The sequence below is a fragment of the Trichomycterus rosablanca genome, chromosome 11 (assembly GCF_030014385.1).
Source record: "Trichomycterus rosablanca isolate fTriRos1 chromosome 11, fTriRos1.hap1, whole genome shotgun sequence".
NCBI classification, from domain to species: Eukaryota; Metazoa; Chordata; class Actinopteri; order Siluriformes; family Trichomycteridae; genus Trichomycterus; species Trichomycterus rosablanca.
Window position 1 is genome coordinate 26342518 of NC_085998.1, and position 22144 is coordinate 26364661.

Consider the following 22144-nt stretch of genomic DNA (forward strand, 5'->3'; position numbering starts at 1 on the left):
TACACTTTCATATAATATCTAATATGAATATCCCACCATAAAAAAAACACTATCTCAAAACTACACACAGAGCACTTACTGAGACTAGCAATTTTAAAATCAAAACACTTTTGATTAACCACTAATTTTAATTATTATTCATTAAACATTCATACCTCTTAACTGCTTTTACCTGATCAGACAAGTACTAATACCTAGTACTAAAAGAAAAACAACAGGAAATGTTTTTGTCATGTTGCTGGTAAAAAGACAATGTCTGACTTTTACTGAAATGCTACTAATATTTGTACACACCCTTGCTGACTTCCTCTTAACATTTCCACTTTATAAAATCCCAGTCTGTAGTATTGCCAGTTTATTACGCTATACTCTGTATGTCAGAGAATTCTCAACCTTTTTGAAAAGTGATCCTCAACACCATTGCAACCCCACAATTTTTGAGATGTATTTAATTTAAAATAGTAATATGTGTGTGTGTGTGTGTGTGTGTGTGTGTGTGTGTGTGTGTACAATATTCTCCATATCCTGATTTTCACTGTCCAGCTTTTCATCCATAAAGAACTACAGAGAAAACCATAGACTGGACAATTCTAGTCCTTGTTTGGAGAGACAAATAATTACATCTGACTACATTCACCTGACTGCTGAATCTTTGCTGTTAATAATTAATCCAAGTAGGCAAAAGCTGTCCAACATTTTAACATCTCAATCAGTGATAAAGTTATTGGTTTTACCTGTTGTTCCTTTCGTTTTAATGTTTTTGTTATTTTTTTACTTTCCTTACATGGGCTTTCAGGTCTTCCTGTTTTACTGCTGTGAGTCTTGTCATTTGCATATTGGAGGTTATTCATGTTTCTACAGTACAGTAGTTGTAGCCTAGTGGTTATGGTACTGGACTAGTAATTAGAAAGTTGCTGGTTCAAGCCCCACCACTGCCAGGTTGTCACTGTTGGGCCCTTAAGCAAGTCATTTAATCCTCAATTGCTTAGACTGTATACTGTCACAGTATTGTAAGTCACTTTGGATAAAGGTGTCTGCTAAATGCCGAAAATGTAAATCTAATCAAAATGATGAGATGCTTTGGTTTTCACATCTTCCTGAGGACAGTCCTTCATTTGGTATGGTAAACACATTAGAAATCTTTGATGATTTTTTTGGTTTTTATCATAATCCAGCATAAATCTGCTGATTTTGGTCTCTCCGTCTGCCTTGCACCCAGTGTTTTAGAGAGAGGGGGGGGGGGGGGGGGGTAATTTGGTCACAACAATTGCTAATAGGTGTAATTAAATAAATAATTAAATAAATGTAATTTTATGCTTAAGGACTGCCCATTTCTGTTATGTTTAGTTAAGTTCTGTTATGACCAGAAGAAATGCTTGGTTTAAAGGAATTCCAGTGGCCTTGATTTCAAAGCCACTGAACAGCTTTAGAATGAACTGGAACATCAGGTGAGGCTTTTTTGACCGACTTGACCAACATACACATGCTTGTTGAGTGAATGAGCACACATTTCTACAGACATATTTGTGGGAGAGTCTTGTGAGAAGCCTACTTTGAAGTATGTCTGTGGGAATTTCTACACATTTAGTCAAATGATGTGGGATTTTTTTAATGTACTCACTTCAATGAAAAGTTGTTGGGTTTTTTCAGTGTAAGATCAAGCTAATTTACCAAAAGGTGAATTTCTTATAACCCATTTTACTGTGTGCCAATAATTGTGGAGGGCAGTGTGTAAATTACATTTTTTTTAAGCAATGACAAGAACAATAAAGTATTGGATAAAATCTACAAAATAAATGTGGCCCAAGTGGATTTGTTAAAAATAATTATGTAATATCTTCAAATCAATAATTTTATGTCTAAACATGCTTACATGTGTTATGCACTTCTGTTGTGGAGATTTCAGTTTTTAGATTTTTAATTATTTTCTTAAACATCAGCTAAAACATGTCACTTTGTCATTATGGGTGATTAGGTGTAGACTGATGGGTAAAAATGTCAGTTATACCAATTCAAATTGAGATCAACAACACAATAAAGTTACTTTTCATGTAGTGTATGTAGCTGGATTTTTTTCAGCAGTTCATAACATGCAAAGAAACAAGACATAAAAAAAAGAGACAAATTGTATGCTCATGGATGTGTATTTTAATAAAAATAATTCTGTCAAAATTAAATGAGTACAATATTTCTTTAACATGTTTCCAGTAGATAGTTTTTTTTCAATCATCGTTTTCCTTTTTTATGTTGTTTTAAAGGTATTTAAAATTTCATGCTAAGTAGAGGGTAATTTATCTCACAATGGTTAAAATCCAAACTTAAATCAAATAAAAAATAAATAAAAGAAAATTGTGCACAACTGTGCAACCAGCTTTGCTCTGTTTGCCCTGAATATCTAAAATGTTCTCTTTATTTGTATGTTGTTGCTAATTCATTCAGCTCAAAAGTGGATCATCCTGAAATGCAGTTTGTTTGAATCAACATTAAGTACCTGATAAAAAAAAAAACTGTGATTTTATGGCATTGTGTGTCGATATAAAAAGTGACTCTGGGGGTATGCATGATGCTATTCTTTAGGGTAACACTACTCAGCATTTTTAAATTCAGCTTTCAGTATAAGACATGATCAAATATATGCAGATTGATTACTCTAGCACACTAGAGCGTACAAACTATAACCTGAAGAACTAGCCTTACTATACCAAGTGCATGTAAGTAAGAAGGGTAAATATTTTAACCAGTCAATTTTGTCTCTTATTTATCACAAAACAGATGGGTTTTAGAGCTTAAGGATTATGTAAGCAACTGCTGGATGGATAACTCTGAAACAATAAGCTGCTTGGTTTTCCAAACCCAAAAAAATGTGTAGGTGCAAAAACCAAAGATGTAACAATCTTCAGTAGAAAATCAAGTGATACAGAGTAAATGGATAAACTACATTTAATGTAACAGTGGAACACCACTCTATTAGAAACTGCACTAACACTATAAACCTTCCCTCTAGGTGAGGAAAACATTAAATGAAAGCCAAAAAAGAAAAATGTGTAGCATGGATTCAACCTGAGATAAAACAAACAGATCTATAACATATAATGTACACTTTCCAAGAGTGACTGAGTGCGTTTGCATGCAAAAATAATCTGATTTTTGCAATAACCTGATTACTGGATTTGCATACAAATTAGTAATTTATTAATATGTAAACTATCAAGGAGTCTACAAAAGTCATTAAGGAATAAGGTTCCTTACAGAAGCGTATGTATTTTGTATAGCTTTCCAGTAGTGAGGTAGTAGCATCACTCTTTTTTGTTTTAATCAAGTAGTTATCATTTTAACAATTTATTTATTGGCTGGCACATTGTGTGCGACAGTCCTGAGAATCTATGTTTTATCATTGTCTCTGGTCACTGACTATAATGAGTTTGGCATTTTCTTCCTGTCTGTTTCCTCTCACCTCCCAAAAAGAGTGTTGAGTGTAAACAGTATGTAAAACCTCCAGATATGCTATTGCGCCTGATACACTAATACCACTACAGCAGTGTCATGTATTTAACACACGTCACATGGCAATGGTGAGATTGTCAACCACTCAAATAATATCTGGTCAGTAGGGGCCCTATGGGGGTCTTTGTCTATTAAGAAATAAAGTAAAAGGGGTGACGAAGCATACTCAGCAACAAACAAGCTAGTCAGTTACTGTGCACCATATATATATGGTAGGTGCAGCTCATAAAATGAACAGTCAATGTACATACAAAGGCAATTAGTAAATGTATGTTGTAAAATAATATAAAAGAAAAAGAAAAAACATTCTCGTGGTACAGCAGTGTAAAGCGCTAATTCACCACCACAGAGACTCAAGTAAGATTCTTGGTGGCCTCACCAGTCAGGTGGGGCGCTCAACAGAAGTGACTGGCCATAAGGAATAAGGGATGGACGAAACGTTGGAGAAATCATCTGGCTGATGCTGCAACAGCAACTCCCACTGCATGGTTGAGGTTCTGGCGTAAGTGGCCGATAAATATAGAAGGCAAAGTGCAAGTCTCCTCTTATTCTATCATTGTTTTCACAGACTAGCAAACTGATTAATACATTTATTACACGTCTCAGCATTTCATGTGTTTATAGTCATAGTATAGAATATTAAACCATAGATTAGTGAGGCAGATAACCAGATGATTCATGGTCTGAATAAACTGTAAACTCTGCTCTTTCTAGTCCTTAATTATTCTGACATCAGTAAATCCATGTGCATATAGTAAACTTTGTAGTAACTGGCCAAGAAGAAAAAGTTAAGAAAAAAAGTCAGGGATACACAGAGATAAGGCTAAGCTGTATTTGTATTTTCATTAGTTGAATTGCCTATACAGCAATGACTACTCATAATGCTTGCTAGGAACTTGTGTACTAGCAAAAATTTTGACAAACAACAGCATCAATAAAAGTTTATCCTTTGCTTACCTCATCACCCGAAATTAAACAAAATGCAACCTAACTTGGTTAATCTTAACCAGCCATAGCCTCAGGAGGGCAGGGATTTGTGTATATATGCATGGATGGGAGGTGAAATCAAGAGGCACTCAAAATGCTTAGAGCTAAAATCCTAGCAAACCCAGCTTTAAGGTAATAGGTAGTTTAGGATTAAGCTTATTTTTTTCTCTGTAGTAACTGCTCCAGAACTACTTGCTTCTGACAACCAAAGTAGATCTGATGCACTTGATTTAAAAATGTTGGCTAAAATCCAGACAGCTTCATTGGATTTCTTAAAATATGATACAGGGTTTACTCTGAAGCCATCAAAGAATTTGTTTGGATGCCACTTACTGTATGCCAAAATCTGATTGGGATTCTGCATGCAAATGCACTCAGTGTTGTGTGTAGTGGTAAAATTGATGTGTCATCTTATGATGAATGAAATGAATGCTAAAACAATAACTGCAGAATGGGCTGAAGAGCTGTGGAAAACAAATAAGTAAGAAATAATGTACGTGAGGGGCTTAAGGGATAAATATGCGCCAAACATTGAGAAATATAGGTTCTTTTTATTTTCTTCAATTTTTTTATTATCCGAGTGTCCGTGTCTCCACGTTTTCTAAATCAGTCTATAACTGCACTATCAGTAGAGTGGCAGCAATGGTGTCAGTATTTAAAGGGAACACTAACCATCCTAGTGGATACAAAATGTTACAATTAGTAAAAGAAAAGAGTTTCGATACCTCAATGAGGCACTCAACATTGAATTGTTAATCTTGATTTTCATAAACAAAAACCTGGGATTTTTATTCACTGTAGTCACACACAGACACTCACAGGCTAAACTTTAATATACCCAACCAAACAATAAAAAGCCAGGGGTTACATCATTTCTGTACGGAAAACTATAAAGATTATCATTAAAATAGAAGCTTTTTTGGAGAGAGAGACCTGAATGTCATAAAAATACTCTTCCAGCCTAGATCTGTGATGCAGCTGTATGATTTGCATGTAATAAAAAAGACTAGTGCTGGTGCCTGAGGTGAAGTACTAGTTTAGAAGTGTAACATTATGAACAGTGCACCTTCATATAAACCTTTACATGCTTTCTATTAAATCCAAAAAACTGAATTTGGATAATCAGAGCACTATTTTGATAATTAAATTTTAATGTGTAACACCTAAAAATCATAGCTAAGTGGTGCTGCAGCCGGTCTAATTTACGTATGCATAAGCAATGCCTTATTACTTCTTATTTCAGTATTGCAAGCTATAGCAATACCTTATGCTGAATTGTAAAATACCTGAGTACTGAATAAGGGTGATTTTTTTTACTACAGTTTGGGACTAGTCTGTATTACCACCGATATGGTGCATGTTGGGAACACTGTGATCCAAATCTACTCATAAAAACAAAAAAGGGAAAATCTGTCAAGGTGAGCACAACAAACTGACAAAACAGAAACTAAAATAAAATGATTAGATAAACAGAATAATAATTAATCTTTAAATAGTGTCACACAATTTGTATTGGATAATACTAAATTAAAAAGAAGCCTCTCCTCCGTGTTTCTAGTCATTCTTAGCTGAACTGCCTGTAAACAGGCGGCAAGTGAATACACTAATTCAAACGAACGTGTTCCTCATGGCGATTGGCTGGAAAGTCCTCTTCTTAGCTGTCCTCATCATTGCCTGAGAAAACACATAATTACACACACACCTTGTAGGTTATTACAATAAAAGCATCATAACCTACCGCTTAACTTTAGAAGCAAGTCTAGGAACTGTTAACAAAGCCACACTAAATTGTTTTATTCCAAAAAAACCACCAACAATCTCTGTTTAATTGTCGTTCCAACAGAGACTTGGACATAATTCAGAAAAACTACACTGACTACAGAAACCTATGCGGTGAATCTGTGAAGATGTCTAATGATTGCATTTAATTTTATGCAGTTGTCTTTGTACATTTTCACTGGCTCCTGGAGTCTCCCACTAAAGAGATCTAAAAATGTAAATGTTAGATCTCAGTAAATGTTTATCATTGTATGATCTGAAATGTGGATTGAGATCAGCAGGTACAGTCCTTTCACAAATCCATTTAATAAGGTACAAAGAGAGAAGCTTTTTTGGATCTGATGCTTCCGAATTGTAGACAGTTCCGGCTCTCTATTAAAGGCAGTCCAACACATCACACTTCTACTGATTTTTGTTTTTACATATCTTTTCTCTTTGCCATTTTTTGTTGATAAAATACTCTGAGCTGCATCATGTATGAAATTGCTGTATTAATAAAATAATAAGAATTATTATAATAAAATAATAAGAATTACTATTAGTAGTATTACGTGACGTGACTGCTGCAAAAACATCTTTTTACAAAGCCAAGCTAGAACAGTTTGCTGCAGATCCACAATGACCTCCACGATCCATACCAGTCTGGTTTCAAGGCAGCGCATTCTACAGAAACAGCTCTCGTAGCTGCTACTGAGAACCTTCATGCAGCCAAAGCAGCCAAACTGTCATCGGTCCTCATTCTTCTTGACCTCTCTGCAGCCTTCGACACAGTGAATCACAGCATTCTCCAGTCTACTCTCTCCAACCTTGGAGTAAGACCCGGTTCGGCATGGCAGTGGATGGCCTCCTACCTAGTAGGGCGCTCTTACCAAGTGTCATGGAGGAGATCTATATCCCCTCCATGCACTCTCTCAACCGGTGTTCCTCGGGGCTCTGTACTTGGCCCACTTCTTTTCTCTATCTACACCCGCTCTCTGGGTGAGGTCATAGCCTCCCATGGTTTTTCTTACCACTAATATGCAGATGATACTCAGCTCATTCTGTCATTTCCTCCTTCAGACACACAAGTCTCAGCTCGCATCTCAGCATGTCTGCGAGATATCTCACAATGGATGACAGCTCATCATCTAAAACTCATTCCCAGCAAGACAGAGCTGTTGCTGATTCCTGGAGATCAATCTCCAACCCAGGACCTAGTCATCTCTCTTGACTTCCAGATCAGACCATCTGATAAGGTAAGAAGCCTTGGTGTTGTCCTGGATAACCAGCTGACCTTCTCTCCTCACGTAGCCAACATGACGAAATCGTGCCGGTTCCTTCTCTACATCATCAGGAAGGTTCGACCATTTCTCTCCAAGGAAGCCACTCAGATTCTGGTTCAGTCACTTGTAATCTCACGGTTGGACTACTGCAACTCCCTCCCGGCAGGTGCTCCAATGTCCACTACTAAACCCTTGCAGCTCATTCAAAATGCAGCTGCTCGCCTGGTGTTTAACCAACCTAAACGCTGCCACATCACCCCACTGCTGCGTTCTCTTCACTGGCTTCCTGTAGCTGCCTGCATTCAGTTTAAAACTCTGATGTTTGCCTACAAAGCCAAAAATGGACCAGCCCCAAGCTACCTTCGTGGTCTAATCAAACCCCGCTCTGTACCACGCAACCTCCGAGCCAATAGTCTTGCTCGACTTGATCCTCCACCCAGGACTAGAGGAAGACAAGCATCAAGGCTCCTCTCTGCACTCTGAGTCTCTTGCAATTTTTAAAAAAACGATTAAAAACAACCTTTTTACTAAGCTGACTTACAGGGGTTGGACAAAATAACTGAAACACCTGGTTTTAGACCACAATAATTTATTAGTATGGTGTAGGGCCTCCTTTTGCGGCCAATACAGCGTCAATTCGTCTTGGAAATGACATATACAAGTCCTGCACAGTGGTCAGAGGGATTTTAAGCCATTCTTCTTGCAGGATAGTGGCCAGGTCACTACGTGATGCTGGTGGAGGAAAACGTTTCCTGACTCGCTTCTCCAAAACACCCCAAAGTGGCTCAATGATATTTAGATCTGGTGACTGTGCAGGCCATGGGAGATGTTCAACTTCACTTTCATGTTCATCAAACCAATCTTTCACCAGTCTTGCTGTGTGTATTGGTGCATTGTCATCCTGATACACGGCACCGCCATTGGATGCACATGGTCCTCCAGAATGGTTCGGTAGTCCTTGGCAGTGACACGCCCATCTAGCACAAGTATTGGGCCAAGGGAATGCCATGATATGGCAGCCCAAACCATCACTGATCCACCCCCATGCTTCACTCTGGGCATGCAACAGTCTGGGTGGTACGCTTCTTTGGGGCTTCTCCACACCGTAACTCTCCCGGATGTGGGGAAAACAGTAAAGGTGGACTCATCAGAGAACAATACATGTTTCACATTGTCCACAGCCCAAGATTTGCGCTCCTTGCACCATTGAAACCGACGTTTGGCATTGGCACGAGTGACCAAAGGTTTGGCTATAGCAGCCCGGCCGTGTATATTGACCCTGTGGAGCTCCCGACGGACAGTTCTGGTGGAAACAGGAGAGTCGAGGTGCACATTTAATTCTGCCGTGATTTGGGCAGCCGTGGTTTTATGTTTTTTGGATACAATCCGGGTTAGCACCCGAACATCCCTTTCAGACAGCTTCCTCTTGCGTCCACAGTTAATCCTGTTGGATGTGGTTTGTCCATCTTGGTGGTATGCTGACATTACCCTGAATACCGTGGCTCTTGATACATCACAAAGATTTGCTGTCTTGGTCACAGATGCGCCAGCAAGACGTGCACCAACAATTTGTCCTCTTTTGAACTCTGGTATGTCACCCATAATGTTGTGTGCATTGCAATATTTTGAGCAAAACTGTGCTCTTACCCTGCTAATTGAACCTTCACACTCTGCTCTTACTGGTGCAATGTGCAATTAATGAAGATTGGCCACCAGACTGGTCCAATTTAGCCATGAAACCTACCACCCTAAAATGACAGGTGTTTCAGTTATTTTGTCCAACCCCTGTACTTACTAACACACTTTTCCATTTCTTTAAAAACAAAAAACACTTACAGGTTTTAGCAGATTTGTGTTCTTGGACTGTTGTCTACTTAAACTAGAGTAATGAAATGTTTACTATGGAAGCACTTCTGTAAGTCGCTCTGGATAAGAGCGTCTGCCAAATGCTGAAAATGTAAATGTAAATGTAGTATTATCATAGGTTAATGTTATCTGCCTTTTGTTTACTGTGTGTACTGCAAAATATTTGTGTCAAAATAAGTGTAATAAATTATTTAAGTGCATTAATTACTGATGAAAATAAAACACCTAAGTGATAATTATTCATTAATTGACTGCTGTCCATGTACAATTTTAATAAAAAGCATTTGTTTCAAGCAGTGTCAAATGTAATTCACCTCAAAATGTAGCATAATTTCTGTAGGACTGCAATTCCGCCTATTTACTGGCAAACAGCACCAGACATTGGCATGACACTTTATTGGTCATGTGTTGTTCCGGTAAAGCAGTGCAACAGCACAGTCCTTATGAGCTTGTTTAACTACATACACAATTAAATAATCTACTGGAAGTCACTCTACAATGGGAAAGAGGTTTGTCTAAAAATACATATGTAAAAAAGCTGAACTTTATCACCTGGACATGGGCTAGTGCAAAAAGTTGTCAACTCTGGCAAAAGAGCAGGAGCCGGAGCGTACACGAGCCATGAGCTGCACACACTCAGTGGCCTGACCCAACGCCAGCATGAGTGGGGGCTGTTTGGGCAAATTCTGAGACTCTGTTAGAAAAAAAAGAGAATAGTCATCTTATTATCCACCTACATTTTACAAAACAATAAAGGTAAACATAGAAATAAAGCTGATTTTTTTAAATAAATAATAGCAATAAGTGCACATTTAGTTTTATCTTGACTGTGTTTGGTTGCCAGTGTTTGTCTAAGTACTCGCCAAAAATCACTACCGAATACAAGGCTCAGATCCGGGTCTCCATTGAGTGTGTGTAAGTAAGTTACAGTCAAAGTTACAGTCAAAACTGAAAAATGTTTATATAATGAAGAATTATTATTTATTATGTAAAGGCTGCTTTCCTTTTATATAAAATCTAAACTTCTAAATCTGTTACCCAGGATGGCGCTGTTAAGTGCAGAGCAGATGGCCTCTCTCTGCATAGGGTCCAGCTGCTGGCCCACTGGGCAGTTCCATGGGTCAGAGTATGCCAGCAGACTAAATGCATCCTGTACACACACACACACACACACACACAGACACACACACACACACACACACACACAGACACAGACACACACACACACACAATTAGCAAACAAAAGCAGCGGTAACCAATCAGATGTTGGAAAGAATCTTAACCACTGTTTTAAAGTACAGATAAACACACTGTACAGATAAATAAACTACCTATTACAAAAATCACAAGTCATTTCATCTTTTACCCGAGCTGTTTGTAGGGTGCCCGATCAGGCCCGATCAGGCCCATGGAGCACCCAAATGCCCCAGGCATTGGGTTTAAGGAAAAATGAAAGAAAGGGACTCATTTATTTGATACTGATTCTACTATTAGTCATGTTAACCAAATGATTTACATTACTCTGCTAGTGCCTGTATAACAGCAATTCATCTAATTGTATTGAGACCTGAAATAAACCAAATCTTAAATCCTTTTAATGACTAAAAACAAAATAAACTATCCCTAGTGGAATTCACAGCCAGGATGGTGATCCCAGATTACTTAAATTACTTACTGTTCTGTGTGGATTGCACATTTACTCAGGTTCTTACTGTGATCAGCAAGAAAGTGCCACAATTTTTTTATTTAAATGTAGCAGAAACCCTGAATAATCATGGTATCAGTAATCTTTATTAACCTCAGGAATGTCAATATATTCTGTACCACAACCTGCTTACTCAAGTAAAAAAAATCTAAATTACCAAGCATAGAACTGTTCCTTTTGTTTCTTTTAAACATGTTGCATGAAGAGGCTTTGCAATGTGTGACTTTCCACCTAAATTCAAATGTAAAAATATAATTTGCCAAGATAACACCAGTGTCATATATCAATATAAGGATTTATTTAAAAGATAATGAAAGACTATATAGACAAAAGTACAACCCCAAATCAGAAAAATCTGGGACAGTATGGAAAATGCAAATAAAATAAAAATGCACTGTTCCTTATGCCAAGTTCACACTACACGACTTTCCGATAGGGGGTCACACACTACACCATCTATCACCAACTTGAATCGCAGGCAAGCTTCTCTGGTCTCCCAAACTACGTTCTGTCACGAAAACAAAAGCAAGAAGTGACGAGAGGTTTAATGATACCATGTCTAAAAATGCATGTCAACAAGTAGCAAGCGATCAAAGTTTGTGCACTGATGTGCAGCATAAAATCAAGGAGAAAAAATAAATGAATCTGAGTGGATTTGGCTACGCGAACAGCATGGATTGTTCTACAGTATAGTGAGTTGGAGGTTATTAAATATTTTTTTTGCAATGCAATGTTGGTGTTATGTTTTGTAGAGAACGATCAGGTCAGAAATACTGTAAAACTTGTGTGTGTACCAATGTATTCTGACATAACTATATTATGCCCCTGTCCCACCTGTTTACAACTTCTCCCCTGCTTTTCCCCTCACCCTGTATCTTGCGTTCTCATTGGCTGTTCGACATAGCACTCATTGCCAGTCGGGCAAGATTCAGATATCTGACATGCTAGAAATCTCGCTTCAGTCGCCTAGTGCTTGGCGAGTGCTCTGCGAGCCGCTCGGATCGAGTTGTTGAGTAGTTCACACATAGCGATTGAGAGCCGAGTTTCAACTGCCAAGCGAACGCCGAGTTGCTCCCGAGCCGGCAAATCTAGTGCCGACCAGTCAGCAAGTGAAAATCGTGAAGTGTGAACTAGGCATAACATTTACTTTGACTTTTATTTGATTGCAGACAGTTTGAACCCAAGATATTTCATGTTTTGTCTGATCAACTTCATTTCTTTTATTAATATACCTCCATTCCTGCATTTTATGTGATTCCAAAAAGGTGATGTCAACAAGTGATTGTAATCATGGTTTGGTACAAAAGCAGCATCCAGGAAAGGCTGAGTCTTTGATGAGTAAAGATGATCAGAGAATCTCCAGTTTATCAACAAATGCGAGAGAAAATTATTGAAATATTTAAAAACAATGTACCTCAAAGAAAGACTGGATGGGATTTGCATATTTCTTCCTCTACAGTGCATAATATCATTAAACAATTCAAGGAATAAGGAGGAATTTCAGTGCATAAAGGCCAAGGGCGCAAGCTTAAGCTGAATGCCCGTGATCTTTGATCCATCAGACAGCACTGCATCAAGAACCGCCACTCAACAATAGCTGATATAACCACATTGGCAAGGGATTATTTTGGCAAACATTTGTCAAGCACTACAATACGGAGTTACATGCACAAATGCAATTTAAAACTTTACTGTGCAAAAAAGAAGCCTTATGTTAACCATGTCCAGAGGTGGCATCGACTTCTCTGGGCTCGGAGGCATCTAGGATGGACCATCACACAGTGGAAACGTGTATTGTGGTCAGATGAATCAGCATTCCAGGTCTTTTTTTTTTTTAAATGGACGCCATGTGCTCTGGACAAAAGACGAAAAAGACCATGCAGACCGTCATCAGCAATAAGTCCAAAAGCCAGGGTCTGTAATGGTATAGGACTGTGTCAGTGCCCTTGGCAAAGGTCATTTGCACTTCTGTGATGGCAGCATTAATGCAAAAAGTACATTGAGATCTTAGAGCAACATATGCTGCCTTAAAGATGTCATCTTTTCCACAGACGTCCATGCATTTTTAACAAGACAATGCAAAACCACATGCTGCACACATTACTAAGGCATGGCTGCGGAAAAAGAGGGTACACGGGTACTGGACTGGCCTGCCTGCAGTCCTGACCTGCCCCCAATAGAGAATGTGTGGAGAATTTTGAAACGAAAAATGCGACAACGACGACCCCGTACTGTTGCACAACTTAAGACGTGTTTGCAGGAAGAATGGGACAAAATAAAAGCTGAAACATTAAATCACTTGGTCTCCTCGGTGCCAAAACCTCTTTTAAGTGTGGTGAAAAGAAATGGCAGCATTACAAAGTGGTAAATGCTTTACTGTCCCATCTTTTTTTGGAATGTGTTGCAGGCATGAAATGCAGGAATGGATGTTTATTAATAAATGAAATGAAGTTGAGCAGATAAAACATGAAATATCTCAGGTTCATCCTGTCTGCAATCAAATAAAAGTCAAAGTAAACGTAAGAAACTCAGTGGTTTTTTATTATTTGCATTTTCCATGCTGTCCCAACTTTTTCTGATTTGGGGTTGTATTTGGACACCCCTTCTAATTACAACGTTAAGTGTTTAGTAAAATCAATCACATCCCTCTAACTTTGTGGCAACTGCTTTGGAAGACCCATTTCTTCTCCTGCATGACCTTGACAGCGCTAATAAACATCATGTGAGGAGCTTGGCATAAAGAAACTCCAGTGGTCTGCACAAAGCACAAATTCCCCCTAACACTACAAAATCTGGGAGGGAGGTGAAGCTCAATATTAATGCCCATGGTTTTGAAATAAAATCTCCAAGAAGCTTATAGTCAGCTGTCCACATAGTTAACCATTTAGTATACATACATTTTCAATCTTTGTCTTTTTGTTTTTACCACCTGCTTAAGCTATTTTAAACTATTATTAAAAAATATATATATTATTACCGCATTTGCCACATGTCTTTCTAAGCATTTTCCCGGTGGTCCAAACCTTGTGAGTTCAAGCCAGATGATGCTACAAGCTGTTAGTGGCACAGATCTTGGAGCTGAGCTTGCTCTCTTGGTTTAAGGAATAGTATTCCTTTGGTTTCCTATCAATCATGCAACAGCAGCCAATCATGGTGATTGGGATGTTTATGCAATAGAAAGTAAGAAGAAAGCACTGTCCTACAGATATGCTGACCTGTCCAATGACACAGCATAAACCACATAATTGTAAACATGCAGCTGGCTGGCTCCCCTTGTCTCAGAGAAAATGCATACTGGCAAAAACCCCTCCCAGCCTCCCAGAGGCTTTTGCATGATACAATGTAATTTTATGAAATATACTATGATACCATGGTGAGCACTTTATTTATAACTTGTGTTTCACTGGTATACTTAAACTTTCCATAGCAAATAGATTAGGGAGCTTTTGGCACTGTTGTAGTCATTGTTGGGAGCAGTCACAATGCTCACTTGGCATTAGTCACATTGTGTGTCCTTGTTTGACCCCAATGTGCCAAAACAATAGGACCGCCCCCTAATTCATAACAATTGTGCATGCTATGGTCAGGGATATATCAAATGTTGGATACAGAACAACAACAGGGCATCAGTCTGTGGCTCAAATTGCAGATAACTGATGAGGTGAATGTGTCAAAACACAATACATTGAACCCCTCTGTGTATGGGGCTTTGTAGTTGCAGGCCAGTCAAAGTACCCATGCTAATCCTCAGTACAAAAGCACCTAAGGGCACAAATTAGAAAGTGGACATTGACGCAATAAAAGAAAGTTGACTGGTCCTACAAAATCATGCGTTTTATGAGTAATAGGAATGCTAGGGTACTCTGCTAGGGTACTTTGCTGAAATTTTGACCTTAGAAAATAGTGTCAGTCCAATCAAATCCAAATTTATTGTGACTGGTATTTTATATCTAGTAGCTAGGTAAATTTTACATTAAGAACAACATTGCAACGTTTGCACACTTTATTGTGTAGTGGATTTTATTTTGCTATTTGTATACATTAATCTACACTTTATTACCCATAATGACATAGTGAAAATGTTTTTTTTCCAAAAAAAAACCCCCCAAAAAAAAACCTCATATTGTATGATGCGGCCACCACTGTGTTTCACTGTAGGGCTGGTATCAGTCAGCTGATAAGCAGTGCCTGTTTTGGGCCATACAGTGGGGTCAAAAAGTATTTAGTCAGCCACTGATTGTGCAGGTTCTCCTACTTAGAAAGATGAGAGAGGTCTGTAATTTTCATCATAGGTACACTTTAACTATGAGAGACAAAATGAGAAAAAAAAATCCAGGAAATCACATTGTAGGATTTTTAAAGAATTTATTCGTAAATTATGGTGGAAAATAAGTATTTGGTCAATAACAAACAAGCAAGATTTCTGGCTCTCACAGAACTGTAACTTATTCTTTAAGAAGCTCTTCTGTCCTCCACTCGTTACCTGTATTAATGGCACCTGTTTGACCTCGTTATCTGTATAAAAGACACCTGTCCACAGCCTCAAACAGTCAGACTCCAAACTCAACCATGGCCAAGACCAAAGAGCTGTGGAAGGACACCAGGAAGAAAATTGTAGACCTGCACCAGGCTGGGAAGAGTGAATCTACAATAAGCAAGCAGGTTGGTGTGAATAAATCAACTGTGGGAGCAATTGTAAAAAAAGTGGAAGACATACAAGATAATCTCCCTTGGGGTCAAGATCTCATCCCGTGGGGTCAAAATGATCATGAGAACGGTGAGCAAAAATCCCAGAACTGCACAGAGGGACCTGATGAATGACCTGCAGAGAGCTGGGACCAAAGTAACAAAGGCTACCATCAGTAAACACACTACGCGAGAGGGACTCAAATCCTGCAGTGTCAGGCGTGTCCCCCTGCTTAAGCCAGTACATGTCCAGGCCCGTCTGAAGTTTGCCAGAGAGCATATGGATGATCCAGAAGAGGATTGGGAGAATATTATGTGGTCAGATGAAACCAAAATGGAACTTTTTGGTAAAAACTCAACTCGTCGTGTTTGGAGGAAGAAGAAAAACCCAAGAACACCATACCTACTGTGAAGCATGGGGGTGGAAACATCATGCTTTGGGGCTGTTTTTCTGCAAAGGGGACAGGACGACTGATCCGTGTTAAGGGAAGAATGAACGGGGCCATGTATCGTGAGATTTTAAGCCAAAACCTCCTTCCATCAGTGAGAGCATTGAAGATGAAACGTGGCTGGGTCTTCCAGCATGACAATGATGGCAAACACACCGCTCGGGCAACAAAGGAGTGGCTCCGTAAAAAGCCAGTCTCCAGACAAATTTGTGGAGTCCGTGTTGCCCAGCGACAGCCCCAAAACATCACTGCTCTAGAGGAGATCTGCATGGAGGAATGGGCCAAAATACCAGCTACAGTGTGTGCAAACCTGGTGAAGACTTACAGGAAACGTTTGACCTCTGTCATTGCCAACAAAGGTTATGTTACAAAGTATTGAGTTGAACTTTTGTTATTGACCAAATACTTATTTTCCACCATAATTTACAAATAAATTCTTTAAAAATCCTACAATGTGATTTCCTGGATTTTTTTTTCTCATTTTGTCTCTCATAGTTGAAGTGTACCTATGATGAAAATTACAGACCTCTCTCATCTTTCTAAGTAGGAGAACCTGCACAATCAGTGGCTGACTAAATACTTTTTGGCCCCACTGTATGTAGTGCTTGTTGTTCTGCTCAAGAGTTAAATTTTCATTTCACTTGGGTTATAGACACATATCAAGGATAATTACAGAAAACAGGATGTACCTAACCATAATTTGGAGAGTCACGGTAAAAAATCTCAATAATTTTGTGAATAAGTGATTTCAGTCCTTGATTTTTAATTACTTTCTAAAAATTCTAAACATATGGTTTTACTTCATCTAAATGGGTGATACGGTGTACAGGGGTTGGACAAAATAACTGAAACACCTGGTTTTAGACCACAATAATTTATTAGTATGGTGTAGGGCCTCCTTTTGCGGCCAATACAGCGTCAATTCGTCTTGGAAATGACATATACAAGTCCTGCACAGTGGTCAGAGGGATTTTAAGCCATTCTTCTTGCAGGATAGTAGATAGAAGTATTGGGCCAAGGGAATGCCATGATATGGCAGCCCAAACCATCACTGATCCACCCCCATGCTTCACTCTGGGCATGCAACAGTCTGGGTGGTACGCTTCTTTGGGGCTTCTCCACACCGTAACTCTCCCGGATGTGGGGAAAACAGTAAAGGTGGACTCATCAGAGAACAATACATGTTTCACATTGTCCACAGCCCAAGATTTGCGCTCCTTGCACCATTGAAACCGACGTTTGGCATTGGCACGAGTGACCAAAGGTTTGGCTATAGCAGCCCGGCCGTGTATATTGACCCTGTGGAGCTCCTGACGGACAGTTCTGGTGGAAACAGGAGAGTTGAGGTGCACATTTAATTCTGCCGTGATTTGGGCAGCCGTGGTTTTATGTTTTTTGGATACAATCCGGGTTAGCACCCGAACATCCCTTTCAGACAGCTTCCTCTTGCGTCCACAGTTAATCCTGTTGGATGTGGTTTGTCCTTCTTGGTGGTATGCTGACATTACCCTGGATACCGTGGCTCTTGATACATCACAAAGACTTGCTGTCTTGGTCACAGATGCGCCAGCAAGACGTGCACCAACAATTTGTCCTCTTTTGAACTCTGGTATGTCACCCATAATGTTGTGTGCATTGCAATATTTTGAGCAAAACTGTGCTCTTACCCTGCTAATTGAACCTTCACACTCTGCTCTTACTGGTGCAATGTGCAATTAATGAAGATTGGCCACCAGACTGGTCCAATTTAGCCATGAAACCTACCACACTAAAATGACAGGTGTTTCAGTTATTTTGTCCAACCCCTGTAGATTGATGGGTAAAAATGGCAATTATATCAATTCAAAATGAAATCCACACCACAATAAAGTCTGCACGAAAATCAAGAGGTCTGAATACTTTCTGAATCCACTGTACATACACTGTACATGACTATGAGCTCACAATAAATGAAACCAATGCACTTACATTTCTATCTCTACTTTTCAGGCAGAGCAAGTCTGGTCTGCAGTGTTTGTAGAAGCTTATATGGAACTTTTATAATTTGGTAAACAGGATTATGGGATTACCCACACAAAGAGTATTATGCTATGCTGCCATTACATTCGAGTAAAACTTAAAAAGCAACAAATGCTGCCCAAAAATGCAGCCTGATTTTAAATAGAACAGTGTTGTTCTCTGTCTGGCAAGTTTAAATGTAAGCAATGCCAGGATAGAGGGCGGTGACCTAACAGTCATGCTTATACCATCAATAATTCCTTAGCCATGGGGAAAGATCTCGACATGCAACAACTGCAGGTGCTAAGCAGAACATCAGTATATAAAACTAGAGACATTTATATTGCTTTACCCACTAAAAATACACATAGATGCTTGAGTCTTAGCTATATTACTACATAAATACACTATACACATGCTGTATTAGGTTCTAGATATTGATGTTGCAAATAAATAGCTACATATCTGTGCAAATTACTTTCCTTTATTAAAAAACACAATGCCCTTGTTTAGGAAACACCTTAAACATTCCTGTAAGTACAACATATGTGGAATCACAATTTGTCCCTGGACAGGTGCACTATACAAGATTTTATAATGTGCTCTGAGACCAATGATAATGAAAGTAAAAAGAAGACAGCAGTCACTTGGGATGACCTGAAAACAGCAGGAACAACAGTTACACAGTGAACAATAAGCAAAAGATTTGCCCAATCATCTCTCCTAATCCCTATGCAAAACTGTTGTGGGTTTTATGTGGTTTTATTTTTATTTTTATAGTTATTTGCATTTGGACAAATCAGAACAATAGCCTTTTTTGACAATAAAAAAATAGTTTTTTCCCCCCCAATGGTATGGGAAAAAATGGTCGAGTACAATACTGTAAAAAAGCATTTGGTCCTCAATCAATTTCTCCTTTTTTGTCACATTTAAATGTTTCAGATCTTCCAACTAATTTAACAGAATATTTTAATACAAGAAGACAACATGAGTAAACACAAAATGGAGCTTTTATTCAGGATAAAGATTTATTTAAAACCTAGATCTGATGGTAAGACGTTTTTTATGGTGGAAAGCTAATGATGTTGGCTTTATGCCAAATGTAACAGGACCCATGTATCCAACTTTAATCTATCAGTCCTCAGAATATTATTCCAAATGTTTTTTGGGGTCATCTAGATGTTGCATTTGCTGTTTTTCGAGACCTTCTGGTCATCTCCACATTACTAGACAGGTTCTGTTTAAGTGATGTTGAGATTTAACAGCTCTGGCAGTCATCATGCCTGGGGTGTGGCTAATGAAACAGAACCCACTTGTCACTTTAATTTGGTTAACTGGTTAATTTAGTAGCTAAGGAAGCAATTACATTTTCACATGGGTCAGGTAGGACTGAGTAGCATTCTTCCTTCAGTATATGAAATCATCATTTCTAAAAGAATGTTGTGTTTACGTAGGTTATCTTTGTCTAAAATTAAAAGAAGTTTAATCTGAAACATTAAATGTGACAAATACGTAAAAATTAAAGAAACTGGGAAGATGGCCATTTTTTTTACTATATCTTAAAACACCATACCCACAATAAAGTGAGAAGGTGGGAAAATCGTGATCTGAGGCTGCTTCTCTTCTTATAATGCATGTTAATTTAATTTTATCAACTAAAAAACTAAATCTAGAAGAAAAAGTGACAGTTCTTGTTTTGCCTGGGCCACCCGCTGACTTAAATCCCATTACAATTAAAATCCCATTAATTATTTCTATGAAATTTAAATTTACAAGCCCATCAAAATGGCCCTGTGACTTTGGGTGATGTTAATGTTAACTGAATACTTCCCACTTGTATGTCTGAGTAGTATCAGTGTGTATCAATGTGTTCTTCAAATTTGAAAGAAAAAACCTTACACTTTCAGACTTTTGTCCTTGATCTGATGTGGGGTGCATGGCATCAACTGGCTGAGCATGGTGTCCAAGATAAAGTGGTTGATAAAAATTTAATGAAAAAACACTTTTCGTGCTTTACTTTACACTTTATTACTACCTTGCTCAAATAAGTTAGATTGGCATTTCCCACCTGGAGCATCTTCTTGTGCGTAGCATTCTTGCCATACTGGCGTGAGAGCTGTTCACTGAGTGCCTGCAGCTCACGGCCAAACTGAATCATGCGCTCTGTGGCAGCCTGATTGCCCCCACACAGCTGCCTTGAGCTGCAATTGTCCTCTGAGAACAGAGAAAAGACGAGACAGGCATGTTTGGTAGTAATACATTTCAATCATTCGTTAATCCATGATAGAATTATAATAGAGAGCATTACAGATATTCAGTTAAGGATGGATAACAGATGAAAAAAGCAAGCACCAAATTTTTTTTAATTTTATTTTGTTTATGCATTTTCTCCCCTTTTTCTCCCTTTAAGCACCTACAATTGCCTGATTGCGTCATGCTTCCTCTCCACCAATGCCGATCCCTGCTCTGATTGAGGAGAACGAAGCTAGCCCACGCCCCCTCCGACACGTGGGCAGCATGCCGTATGCATCTTACCACCTACACTTTGACGAGTGCAGTGCAGCTCAGCGTTGTGTACGGAGAGACACAACCTGAGAGCTCTCTTTTCTCATCTCTGTGCAGGAGCCATCAATCAGCCAGCAGAGGTCGCACCAGTCATGGGAGAGAGACCCCATCCGGCTTGGTCCCGCCCATATTTGAACAACAGGCCAATTGTTGTTCATGTGGCCGCTCAGCCTTAGACGGCAGGCAGAGCTGAGATTCAATACGGTGTATTCGAGATCCCAGCTCTGATTCCAGCGTGTGTTTATACCGCTGCGCCACCTGAGCGGCCCAATGACACCAAATATAAGAATAAAAAAATTACTGTAACAAGTATAAACTACTTTGTAAATTAAATTATCGTCACACACAGACCTCTACACACGTAGAAACAGGATGGAAAATGATTAACAGATTGAGCTGTTAAGCTGTTTTTAAGATAATCGATAAATTATATTTTCGTGGCTTTGAGAGACAACAAGCAAAACTAAAATGCAAAATTTTACAACACAAAGGTAATAAGACTAAAGCTGTGTGAACATGACACAACTCAAAGCAACAGCAGACAGATCAAACCCGACACGATCCAGTCTGTAATTTTTTACCTGAAGCCATTAAAATATATTTGCACGGTGGTCCTAAGACTGGTCAGAAATTAACCCTTTGTGTCAAATTACGTATCTGTGTACCTGTTATTCCATTTCCTACACTGTTTTCATCCCCTTGAAGGATCTCCTGGTGCTTGTATGTGCCATTCATAATGTGGGTGGAGGAGTTCTCAGTGACTCCATTACTGTAGTGTTCTGGCTCAATCTCCATTTCACTGTCACTGCACACAGAACATAAAAAACTTCAGGAAACTGTAAAGCACTGTACAGATGTCATTACACATTAATCTCAAAGCTTGTTCGGATCTTCTCATTGCACCCTTTCCCGCTTTACCTAGTCTCCTGGTTGCTGGTGGAGCTGTGGGGCTGGGATTTAGTGGAATCAGTGGAGTTGGACTCAGAGTAGTTGACAGAAGAGGGTGAGGAGGAAGGAGAAGAAGAGGCGGAGCAGGCTCCTGTGTATTTTGCATGGCTCTTGTTTTTGTTGGAAGGCGTTACACCATTACTGCATGTAGGACTATCTGCTCCTGAAAAATAAGCATGGTCAGACACTGTGCTGTGGGCTTACTACACACCCCCACTTCATAATATTTAACCAGTTAAAGTTTAAAATGCAGATTAATTATATATAGAAACTCTTCACTTGCTAATCACATCTCCACAGTTATAACAATTTTAAAATCAGGCAAAATTATTTCTCTCGTTTTCCACAAAGCTACTCATAACATTATTCAGAATTGTACTTAATCATAGGTTTTT

At 38.9% G+C, this 22144-nt stretch overlaps 1 protein-coding gene across 1 annotated transcript in view; it reads right to left on the reverse strand.

Annotated features, from left to right (window-relative positions):
* Positions 1-2133: 2133 nt before the first annotated feature.
* Positions 2134-22144, reverse strand: part of ranbp10 (RAN binding protein 10) — a 72259-nt gene continuing 52248 nt past the window's right edge. The window contains exons 10-15 of the mRNA XM_063004113.1: positions 21720-21912; positions 21467-21606; positions 20305-20450; positions 10437-10548; positions 9951-10092; positions 2134-6165 (exon numbers count right to left, since the gene is read on the reverse strand). Coding sequence (XP_062860183.1) covers positions 9962-10092; positions 10437-10548; positions 20305-20450; positions 21467-21606; positions 21720-21912 — 722 coding nt within the window. The 3' untranslated portion in view covers positions 2134-6165; positions 9951-9961. The remainder of the gene's footprint in view (positions 6166-9950; positions 10093-10436; positions 10549-20304; positions 20451-21466; positions 21607-21719; positions 21913-22144) is intronic.